General features: G+C 35.0%; 1 protein-coding gene across 1 annotated transcript in view; it reads left to right on the forward strand.

Moving 5' to 3' along the window:
• The first annotated feature begins 8,092 nt into the window (after window positions 1-8,092).
• lrp2b (low density lipoprotein receptor-related protein 2b) overlaps window positions 8,093-12,432 on the forward strand; it is a 96,876-nt gene continuing 92,536 nt past the window's right edge. The window contains exons 1-4 of the mRNA XM_021480278.3: window positions 8,093-8,262; window positions 10,817-10,927; window positions 11,036-11,158; window positions 11,267-11,383. Coding sequence (XP_021335953.2) covers window positions 8,196-8,262; window positions 10,817-10,927; window positions 11,036-11,158; window positions 11,267-11,383 — 418 coding nt within the window. The 5' untranslated portion in view covers window positions 8,093-8,195. The remainder of the gene's footprint in view (window positions 8,263-10,816; window positions 10,928-11,035; window positions 11,159-11,266; window positions 11,384-12,432) is intronic.

Here is a 12,432-nt window from a genome sequence, read left to right on the forward strand (position 1 = left end):
GTTTGGTGTGAATACATCATATGTTACAGAAATAACACCTTAAGTCAATTTTTGAAAGCTTTACGTTAATTTTGTTTTTGCAAGTCAATTGAAAACGGTTAATCTAATCAACTTGAATTCCATAAATTTTGGTCAGCCTGGTCTGTAGATCATATGATTAAATTTTGGCAAAAATCGGACAAATGGCATAGGGCCGAACTGAAGTCTTTTCCAGGAACAATGAACATTAACTAATTAATCAGGGTTCAGGGTCCAGCTTTATTTTTCAATTCAACACACCTGAAAAAATTATAATCTATGAATACTGTGTTTTATATGATGGGTTCCACTTTCTACTACAAACTGAAACAAATCGCTTCAAATAATATGGTAGCAAAACAAATAATCCATAATCATAGTGAAAACTGAGTGAGTTTGGCTTTTTGAGTTATTTTTATCCTTTATATTTTTAATTTAAACAATTTTACACTTAGCATTTTATCCTGACATTAGTATCACATGCATATCTGTGGCCAATCCTCTTTTGAGGTCACTGCCATTTATTTTTCCTCTTTATATTCTTTATACAGTAAAATTCATTAATTTGTATTAGTGGCCTGCTGAAAGTCAATTCAATAAACAAAGTGAGTAGAATCCGCTTGTTAACTGGTGACGTATGAAATACAGTCTCTGGGTCCAAGCCGCTACTCCTTTGAATTGAGACAATATGCGTTTGAGGCCACTTTTTAGTCATATCACACTTTAAAGTGAATTTCATATAAAATCATAGTGTACACAAAAGTATCTGGACTTGCTGCATCACAAATACCAAAATTTTAACAATTTAAAAAATGTAATCACTTTCTGGCCATTGGTTTTTTGGCAAGGATATATACATTGTGATTGTGATTTTCAAAAGTATTACAGCGCTTTGTAAATGTTTATTATTACCATTTGATGAGTCTCCCCATACACTTTGATAGAGTGCTTGGACCCGGAAGCCGCTTCGCGTGACGTCACACTTAACAAGCGGATAATGTCGTCTCATCATACCCAGTTCTGTAAAACAGTTGTTCAATTTAGCTACATATTTTATTTATTAATCTATTTATTTTATTTTCACCAGTGCTGCAGTGTCTCTCTATGCAGCCACTTTCCCTGCATTCTACATCTCAAATAACAAGCTCGCAAAAGATATGTGAACGTTTTATATTACTTACACTAGCTTATTCTGAATATATGTGAAACACACTTGTCAGATTTTATTTTAGAGATTTGACATAAGGTTCAGCTGTGTCCTCTTTATTTTCTGTCAAAATCAAACTCACACAGACATGGCTACACCGACTGACAATATTTACACAGCAGAGGCACAATGAGTGCTTGTTTGAGTGACTGGACGTGACATGGAGCTGACCCATTATGTTAGCTGACCAATCAGAGCCTCTTGAGGGCAAGCCTTTCGAAAGAACTAGGAAATATGACAGTCGTTTACATTTTAGCTGAGTAGCTGTATATAATTAAAGTATAAAAATAAATATTTTTAATTTTACAAATGAAGCACAAGCACAAATTGCTTTGTATCCTATAAACACAACCTAGCCTTAAAAATACACTCTGGACCACCCCTTTAAGTTATAAATACATAACAATAAAGCATGACATATTAACACATTAAACATAACACATTTAAAACCCTGTCTACTGCTACTCGGGTTTGTGTGAAGCTTTGAAACCAAGCAAGCCAGTGGCAATAGTAATGAGGAATAAACTTCACCAATTGACATAGTGAAAGAAAGAAAAAAAAAAAGCTCAAGAAAAACATTCTAAGCTGGACATGACCACTTCTTCTCTGGCTAAACATCTTGTGCAGAACTAAACTGTCCATGTTGCTAACACACCATAAACCTCCCTTTGCTACTTTTAGTGTTTTTTGGGGGGGAAGTGTTCCCAGCTCCAGTTAATTGCCCTAGGTAATGCAGCCTAACAATACTTTAGAGAATTTTTATTTTAAAAGTTATGCGTTTGTATTTTATGTGTATGCTAATGCAAGTATATGAATCTTTATTCTAGTTTGAAACAGACAGAGTGTGTCTGCCTTTCCTACGGTGCTAGGAAAGCTGTTCCAGAGTTTAGGTGCCAGATATGAAAAGGATCTACTACCTACTGTCAATCTTGATATTCTAGGAATAATCAATATTCAAGAATTAATTGAGTGTAGTGGACATGAGCGTCTGTAATACACGTGGAGCACCCTTAAATACTGGGGAGCTAAGCCATTCGGGGATTTGTAGGTAGTCAATAAGATTTAAAAAATTATTCAATGTTTAATAGGGAGCCAATGCAATGATGAAACTAATATGATCATATTTAGCATTCAAAACCACCTGCAGTTTGTTAATTAGGCCTACAGTGCAACCACCTTTAGTAAGGCATTACAATAGTCTAACCAAGAGGTCATAAAAGCATGATTAGACTTTTCCATATTAGACATTGACAGCATATTTCAAAGTTTGGCAGCATTTTTAAGATGTACATTTTTTACAGATGCTTAAAATCTGGCTTTTAAACGACGGGTTGCTATCTAAAATCACCCCTAAATTTTTGACTGAAGATGTGGACTGAACTGAAAATCCATAAAGACTTAGACAGTATTCTAGATTTTTGGTTCTTGGGTCTAATACGAAAGACCTCAGTTTTATCTTTTCACGCTTACCACCTGACTGCTTACCTCAGTATGAACGGCTTTCCCGCTGTTACCAGTTTGTCCAGTTGGCTCGCCAAAGACTGTCGACAGACTTGACGCAGTCAGGAATTGATAACGAACGGGTAAGAGTTTGGCAAGAACGGTTCCAGAATGCAGGCAAGACAAAAACAAAGGCCAAAAAATAAATTAAATAAGTAAAAAAACAGGGTGAGAATGTGGTAAAATCTGAAAACATGGTAAAAGCCCATGGACGAGGCTTTTTTTTTTTTCTGGATTACTTTTAAAACTGTCAATTGGGTTTAGGGAAGTGGTTGGGCATGTCAATTGGTACTATTGAAAACACTATTGGTTTAGTGAAGAAGGAGGATGGTCCAATCGATCGGTCAGTCAGTAAGTCAGTTAGTCAGTTGACAGGGGCCTCTGGTGGATTTATGCAAGAACAGTAGGTGCGAACAGTTTTTCGCTCCCCTCCTTCTCCCCTGCTGGCCAGGGGTGTCATGACCCTTTGATAACTTGGTCAGTATAGGTTAGGGTCTAACATGGACATTGTTGATTTGGAGCAATTTAGACAGAACTTCCTCTCCTGCTGAGAAGGTCTGAAGTTTATCCATAATGATCTACAGTGCTCTAATTGGGATGTACACTGTAGGAAACCAATTTGACGATGCTTATTTTATCTCTGATATCATCAATCTTGTATGTGAAGAAATTCATAAAGGCATTGCTGTGTTGAGAAATGCATGCTGATGCTTTATTTTTAGTCAGATTGTCGTTTGTCAGGGCTTCTTTGTCATGGTCTGTTTTCTGTTTCAGCTGTTGCTTCGCATTACACGCATTACACACCTGATGCTCTTTTGGTTCAATTTTATCCTCTACATTTATCTGCTCTTCATGGAGGATTATTGCCAAAATATTGTGATTACTTGTCTACAAATTCTGTGCTGCTTTATTTACCATTACTGTTACCTGTTTATTAGTCTTGTCTAGTCCCGTCGAAGTCTCGTTTATTGTCTGACGTCTTACCTGTGATCTGCGCAGTCATTCTGCTGTTTGAGTCCAGGCTCTATCTCCCCACCCTGCTTCTTCAGCCATTCTCGCCACAGGTTCCTGAGGGTGAAGTTTCCATTTCCTTAACGACCAGTCTGTGTGTCCCCACTGTCAGCTGATTTTTTTCCCAAATCTTTTTTTAAGTGTAATGAAGCAACTATGTCTGAAGTGCTGTGGCAAAGATAGAATCAGTTGCAGTATCAAGCACTTCTAGGCTGTCTGTAATTCTAAGGCAGAAAAGATCAGGTAGATTACTGACAAAGTCATCTTTAGTGCTAGATAAATAGATGCTGACTGTGAGTCACAGGATTAATAATCCTGACTTCAACTGTATGTGTGTGTGTATTTATATAATAATTTTTTATTATCAGATCATCATGCTTAGCATCATAATTATACTTACTCGAGACACTTCACATTTCAGTTTTGTCATTATTATGTGGATGTCATAGTTTGTCTGTTTTGTCTTTTTCTGTCATGTTGTCATGTAAGATGGTTTTACATTCTTCTGTGTGCTAGATTCAGCTGTACAGTCGGCAGCCTGGCTGTTTGTATAGTTCAGTGCTTTATTTGTCAGTTATTTTTGTTCATGATCTCTGTGTCTTGTCAGGACCTTCATTGATCTGGTGCATTTTGGTCCATTTACTTCCTGATTCTACGACTTCCCAACGCTGGACACTTTGAACTTCTTTGCACCTTAAGTTTTTGACCTAATATTAAATATCACTTGCATTTGGATCCATCTGACTAGTGTGTTTTTTCCTGAATGTAACAATGGAATTAACGTCAAAAACTACCATTCCCCTGCTGATTGTTAAATCCCTGGCATCTTTCAAAAGGCATCTAAAATGTATCTTTATCGAGAGCGCTTAACAGCAAAATGAAATATATATTTTAGTAATCCCTCTATGCTACCTTCAAATTAGCCTACATGAGTCTAGAGCATGTTTAACGGGTCATTTTAGGAATCTACAACGTCACATTAGCACAAATAACATGATAATACTTAAGGCTATGGGGATACACTCTTAGATTTCCGTGTAATTTTTATGCAATTTCTCCAAGGTACCACCTCTCTACAGGGGAAGACCGCAAGCGATGTAAAGCCAAATGCTCACGATTCATGTGCACACACTATAAGGTTTAATTAGTCAGCTGTGGCTTGACTGCTCATAATATGCATGTAAATTCAACATGTCTCAGCCACTTCTTGTTTTTCGTTTCATGGTGGTTTGCACAGCAGCATTATATTTATGCAATTGAGGAATAAGCAAAAAATAAAAAATAAATAAATCAAAATACATTACAGTTTTGTTTGATAAATGGATCTTTGTCTCACAAATAAATAAACAGAATGCCATGCACTTTTTTTCAATTCCAGACTGGGCACAAACACTGAGTTCAGCTAAATTGATTTTAAAGTTCAGATTTAACTGTGCGATTCCATAATGAGGGCCAACCAAAATAACAGCAACATCGGGCCAGGCATTCACTGTGATTTTGGACTGAGTTTGCACCAAAGTCTGACTTAAATGTCTCAAATGTCATGCTTCATTTACAGGGCTGTTTTTATGTTACTGCTCCAGATCAGGTAATCAGATGGATTGTGTATTGTGTGCACAAGACTTGTGCGCTTTGGCTTTACACCATATATCCCATAAAATGCAAGTTGTCACCTTGATGTTACCTTGATAATCAGATTGCAGATTGGGAGAGGTATATCACTTCTCTGTTCTCCCTGCACAAACAGAATGGCAAATGAGGCTCAAAGATGAAATTCAGTTCAAAGAAAAGTAGTACTTGTTTTTTTTTTTTTTTTTTTTTTTTTTTTTACTAATCACAGGGCAAACTTGGTTACAAAGTTGGGCTTGAGAAAGGTTGCATGTTCGATTCCATGTTCAAGTCCTTCAATACACACAAAAAAGCTAGCACAACAATGGATGTTTTAGTGTTGCCAATCCTATAGATTAAAGATTGAAAGCTTTTTCATTCTGGGCTGTTTTAGGGAATGGCACACACTGAACTGTTTGCTTTCAATAGACTGCAGTTCTTGTTGTATTGGGCTGTTTTAAAACATTCTGTTGAGGATGATTAACATAACACTAACTGGTCCTCACCATAAATACAGCCACAGAGGCTGGAATGGCTTTGTGTAAATTAATGAATCCAGATGTATAATGAGTGAACTGAAAAAATATTTCTAATGAAACAGATGAATACACTCAGTGCATCACATAACAGTATGATGCATGAATGTGCTTCATGCAGATTTTGCATCTCGTTTATATGTACTATGAACAGCAGCTACGCTAATTATTTTTTTCATTCTCTATTTCCACCTGATACTCATCCTGAGGCCACCAGAGATTCTGCAGCGCCACTGATGCGATCCATGGTTCGGGACCTGTAGTGCTGCAAATCCATCGCTATAGAAATCAAGGTGAATTGAATTGAATGAATTGTTGTATATTAAGTGCAGGAACTGTGTAGGCCTAGTTAGGGCTTCCTGGGGGATATGTGAGGGCTGCTCATGCAGGGCCAGCACTAAGGGGCCAATGTTTTGCCAGTAAGCAGCCTCTTAAGGGCCCTGCGCTTAGGGAAACTTAAAGATCAGCAAAGGCTTGTTTGCAAGGTTTGACCTTGTTTACTTGCCTTTATGCATTTCCTACTTAAACTTAAACTTAAAAAAACTACTCCCTAACTGACAATTGTGGAAACGCAGTGTATAATAGGTTGCGTGCTGTTCATCTAACCAGCGCCAGTGACACAACAAATATGCAAATAATGTACAGTGTGAAACATCTGTTAATGGATACCCAGGATTATCCGTTAGATTTAGTATGAGCACTGTGAAACGTGATTACACATAATATAGGACTCTATTTATCCAGGGTTTGGGATGACCTGGGGCTAACAATTTCATGTTTGAAAAATCATCAACAGTGGTTCTACACCAGGATGCCAAAACAAGTCATATTAGGTGTTCTTTATTAGCAAACTTTTCAAGGTAACTCTAAAATCATGATCTTATCTTGGAGCAATAAAAGTTGAGAATAACAGTATTCCACACTGCCATTTACATATTATGTAACAAACTGAAATCTCACAAGTTTGATTTGTCATCCTTACTTAACAGGCAGGGTGCCTTTACAAAAATACCTTTATAAAGCCTTTATAAAGTGGTGCATAAGAAAACTATGTACAAGGGAAAAATATTTTCAGTGCCATTCTGTTTTCAAATAAATTGTAAAATATTATTTAATGTTATAGATAACAAAGTTGCCAACTGAGTTCTGAAATTCACAATAATTCTCAGTGTAACAGTAAAGAATCTAAAAAGGTATAAACTGTTTTCTTTACAAAAAAAAAAAAAAACTAATGAAATGAAACCATTTTGTAGGAAATCATGAAATTACAATTTAGCTTAAAGATTAAATACAAATTATGTAATTATGTTAGTAAATTTCCCAGCACGGTGCTCAGTTGCGGCTTGAAGAGCATCTGCTATATAAAACATTCCAGAGAAGTGCATTTCACTGTGGTGACCCCTGATAAATAAGGGACTAATTCTAAGGAAAATGATTGAATGAATGAATGAATAAATGAATGAAAGTAAATATTATTGTATAAGAACAACTGTGTTTTTGTGAAGCTGCTGTGAAACTGTATTTTATAAAGCTTTATGTAAATAAAATGAACATGACTTAACATCTCTGCAATATATTTTAGGAAACAGTATAGTGGAACAATCTGTTTAATTCCCAAGAGTTACTAAAAACTTTCCAAATAGCACAGTAACTTACAGAATGGTTTACATACACTAAAAAAGCATTTTAGTGTAGCAGAAACAAACTTATACCATGAGAATAAATATAAAGACATCTCACATTTCTTACAAAATCACAAATGTTATATTTACCTAAAACCCAGGTGTGGTTTGAAACAATATTTATATGACTGTAGAAAAAAAAATATTTGAAAAAGAAAAAAACTTTTTTTTTTAATATGTTAAGCACATTTATTCATTTATTTTAAATATTATTATTTTTGCCTGTATAAAAAGGCTTACAGTAAACATGAGATGCAGTTCATTTATCTTCCAGTCATTACATTTCATTGGATGTGTTCCTGCAGGAGTTGCAAAATCTTAACAATAAAGAGCAAGTAAAATGCTGGTACTCCTGTTACACTAAAATGACATGGAGGAATTTTTGCTGATGTTGACATGTTTAACTAGAAAAAAGTTAATATTAGATTAAAGTCATACAGAGTCAGGGTCATAAATGGCTTCACCTTTGTCTCCTTCATCTAGTCCCCGCTTATTTAAAACGAGAACCTCATCGAAGACCTTTTTTTTCCAAGACAGATGCACTTTGAGTGGATACACGGTTGTAGTGTAGAATCAATCTTCTTCTATGGCCAGTTTTTTTCAACTGTTGAGTTTTGACCAAGTCAAACAGTAATGGACCAATTAGGTCTTTATATTTTAGCAGTGTTATTTTTAATCCATGGACCCTACATCGTGCAAGGTATGTTTCATATACATTTTTAAATGTCTTAAAATGTTTGCTGTGATGATGATGATGATTGTCATAGGACAAATATTATATATAAATGTTCTGCTATGACTGATTATTATACATTAAAGTAGTCCTACTGTATTCTCAATTTTTCAGGATTAATGTAGTCAATTTTTGCCATTCATGAGTGCACATTTTAACCTTAACCTTTGTTATTAACCCAAAAGGGTCAATAACAACATTTAGCATACATTAGTAATAAAACATTTAGATGTTTTGATGATTATATGTTTATACCTAAACTGTTCACTAGAATTGAATAAGGCTTGCAACTAGAAATGAGAGAGAATATCAGTAGCTAATATAGCATTTAGACAGTACATTGGTGCTTTGACTAAAGTAACATGTTATACTGGCAATCATGCTATTGGTCTACTAAAAAAGCTAGTGGCATTTAAAGTTAAATTGGATTCTCTCCAGCATATTTCAGATGTCACATGATGTATATTTCAGAAGTTTTAAACTGTAGCTCTGAAACCCATAAACACAGTTATTCATTGATCAGTTATTTCCTCCAAAAGTCACCCCCCCCCCCCCCCCCCCCCGCCAATTACCTAATAAACACAAGTGCCCATGGTCATTAACATTTACAGTAGTGGTTCAAAAGTGGTTCAATCTAGGAAAATTTATATGTTTTTTTATATCACTATAAAAAAAAAAAACATGTTATTTAACATTTTTAAAAGTTGTGGGTTTTGCGGCACCCTAGCTGTTAGAAAAAAACAACAACATAATATAACAGATTTTTTTTACAGTGTAGCTTACTTAAAGAGTGTAAAATGTTGTTTTGCTTATTGGAAAACATGCATGAGAATGGATTATAATACGCTACAAATAAATATAATTTTGTCCATTAAAACCCATTTCAAGAGTTCACACTTAGATACTGTTTGACAACTTGTTAGCAAAGTAGCAGGTTTGGCATGCTGTCCCGGGAGAAAACCCTGAGCTCGGAGATAGTTGAGCCCAGGGCTCCCGCCAGGTCCATAAAGCATGTGAGGGGAGTACGAGGTCAGGTGTTCTCGAGAGCTCCCCTCGGCAAAAGAGGAAAGGAGGAGAAGGGGTGGATGGGGGGTTTCTTCGGGAAACGAAGATAAGGGAGTAGATCTTAGCTAAGTTATTTATAGTGAGTTTGGATCAATCCGATTGGCTAGCCAATGAGTGTAGATGAGTGGCCAGCTGCAGTCAATCATATCACGTGCTCCTCTCGAAATTAGTTTGTGAAACTTCATATTGCACATTAATTTTGTGAATTTATACCTAAACCAGTGTCTATCGTTTACCACAAACACAATCTTATATTTAATGGTAATTAAGTAAACTCATAAAATAATTACAGCATTTTGGGTAAATCTTGTAATCAGACTTTTTGCTACGGGTTTGTATGCGACATTTTTTCAGACTCAACAGGTCTCCACTAATAACCTACACTGTAAAACCCAATAAGTTAATGTAGCTCGAACCATTTATCATAAAAACTGATCCTAATGAGTACTCTGAACTTAATATATTTGAGTAAACAAAGCAATTTGCGCACAGTAAAACCCAATAAATGAAGAGAACTCAAACCGAGTACTGTAAAACCCAATATGTTTAAGCAACTCAAACGTTTAAGGAAATCGATTGTTACAAACAATTTGAGTTAAAAAAAAAAACTAATCTAATGTATGAGTAATGTGAACTTACTCTATTTAAGTTGAAGTAATGTGGTATTTCATTAACTCATCACCTTCAACACTGAGTTAAAAACTCTTTTCAATTGAGTAGAATTATCTTTCAGTTAATTTTGAGTTAATTACATTGATTAAGTTAACTGTATTTGATAAAGTTGACAGTTGGGTTTTACAGTATATAAGCTTGGTCTTCTGGTCACTGAAAATTTGAAAATCTCCCAAACATATTCTTTTGACTCTACAATATATCTGTAAATTGACAGCTTTATGTATTTTGTGATGCATGTTTTTTTTTTTTTTTTTTTTTTTTTTTTTTTTTTACTTATTTAGGCTTTTGAATTGCTTTAAGGGGCCTTGGTCTTTCTTTCAACATTTTTTTTATCCTCAAAAAGTTCGAAAAAGAGACTTTTATGAACATTTTTTAATAGTTTAAAGTGATATATTGTCTGGGTTGATGTTGATGTATATTACACAGCAAATAAACTGGTAATAAGCTGCCAGTACATTTTCTGTTTTTTATTTATTATTTCTTAAACAATACTTTGTCTCAAACCATTAAAATGTCAATAAAAGTCACTTTGTTAAACTGCAGAGTTGAATTTTTTACAAAAAAAAAAAGTCGAGAGCAGAGATCAACATCCCATAATACAATTCACAACCCTAATCAGAAAACACAAAATATTGAAACAAGACATACATAGACATACAATATATCTGCCACGTGTTCATTTCTATCAAATGGTATTACTGTAGTTGATTTATTATTATTATTATTTTTATTAAGTTAGCTGTATCTGGTCAGAGAGAGTAATCCGTTATTCGTTGTGCAGGTCAGTGCATGAGTGGTGAGTTCCAGTGTAGCAATGGTCAATGCATAAATCAAGACTGGAAGTGTGATGGAACAAAGGACTGCACGGACAACTCTGACGAACTCAACTGCCGTGAGTATCTCTTGATGAACACTGACCCATAATGTGATGATGTGATGTCAAAGCATTTGTTTAATGCAAATACATTTATTATTATAATTATTTACCTCGTTCTTTTAGCATTACCCACCTGTAGCTCTCAGGAGTTCAAGTGTCTGACAGGAGGAGAGTGCATTCCTCTTGAGTTTGTATGTGATGGAGAAGCAGACTGCGCTGATGGCTCTGATGAGCAAAGGACCTGTAGTATGTCTACATAATTAAAATTTGGTTAATTCCGTTAAAAATAAGAAATAATATATATAACACATATAACACAGACAGTCTATGACCCCACCTTTTTTATTTTTTAAGGTGGTCAGACGTGTAGTCCAGACCAGTTCACATGTAGAGAAGGGCAGTGTATTCCCAAACAATACAACTGTGACCATGTGCCAGACTGTGTGGATAACTCTGATGAGAACAACTGCAGTAAGAACCTTTCTTCCCATTTACTATTCCTCTGTAGCAATGTGGATTTTAAACAACAGAATGTAGTAATTATCAAATCAGGCAAGTCTAACATATTTTGTAATTATTTAATTTTATGACTGTAATGAAACTCATGACTTATAGGGGTCTTTAGTAGATATGTGCTTTGTGAATTTTTAATTACTTTCAAACATTTAAATTAGGTGTTGTTTAACTGAGCAAGCACATTTTCACAGTATTTTACAGATTTTCCCCCATTGGCCACAGAACAGGCTCTGGTTGTTGAATGACTTAATCTAACTTGCCTAATTTACACCTTGTTGTACCCTTAAGCTAAATGCTTGTATCTTGATAATTTACTTGTAATATATTATGTATACTGTCATCAGAGCAAAGACAAAAGTAATTAGCTATTAAAAAATTATTTAACTATGTTTAAAAATGTGTTGAAAACTATGTTTGCTCCATTAACCTCATGTCGTGTTCACATCCCGGCGCTTACTTTAGTGTTCCAGGTCAAAATTGAGCAGTCTGTTTTAACTGCTTTTATATTAGCACAAAAAAAACATTTTTCACCACTTAATTTTTATTTAACATTCTTGACCTGTGAACAATGTCTCAAAGTAGTGTTTAACATTAATTGAAAAATTTAGATATAAAATAACTGCAGTGAAAATACAATTAAGCACTGAATGTATTACAAAATTTCCCAGAGATGGGTTGCGGCCGGTAAGGGCATCTGCTGCGTAAAAACGTGCTGGATAAGTTGGCGGTTCATTGCACTGTGGTGACCCTGGATTAATTAAGAGACTAAGCCGACAAGAAAATGAATGAATGTATTACAAAATAAACAATCAATGACAGAAACTAAAATACTTTGTTTCATTACTAATAGACAGCTAACTAAGAAACTAGCAGCGTTTGACCAAAGAAATTTAAATTTTAATTAATCTGTATGATTTACCAAGCAGCAAAGCACAAAGAAAGCGGCATACTTTCCTGTGTATTGAGTCCTCAAAATTTTATTCAGTCCTTCAATAGGACAACAT

This window comes from Danio rerio, chromosome 12 (assembly GCF_049306965.1).
Source record: "Danio rerio strain Tuebingen ecotype United States chromosome 12, GRCz12tu, whole genome shotgun sequence".
In the NCBI taxonomy this organism is placed as follows: domain Eukaryota; kingdom Metazoa; phylum Chordata; class Actinopteri; order Cypriniformes; family Danionidae; genus Danio; species Danio rerio.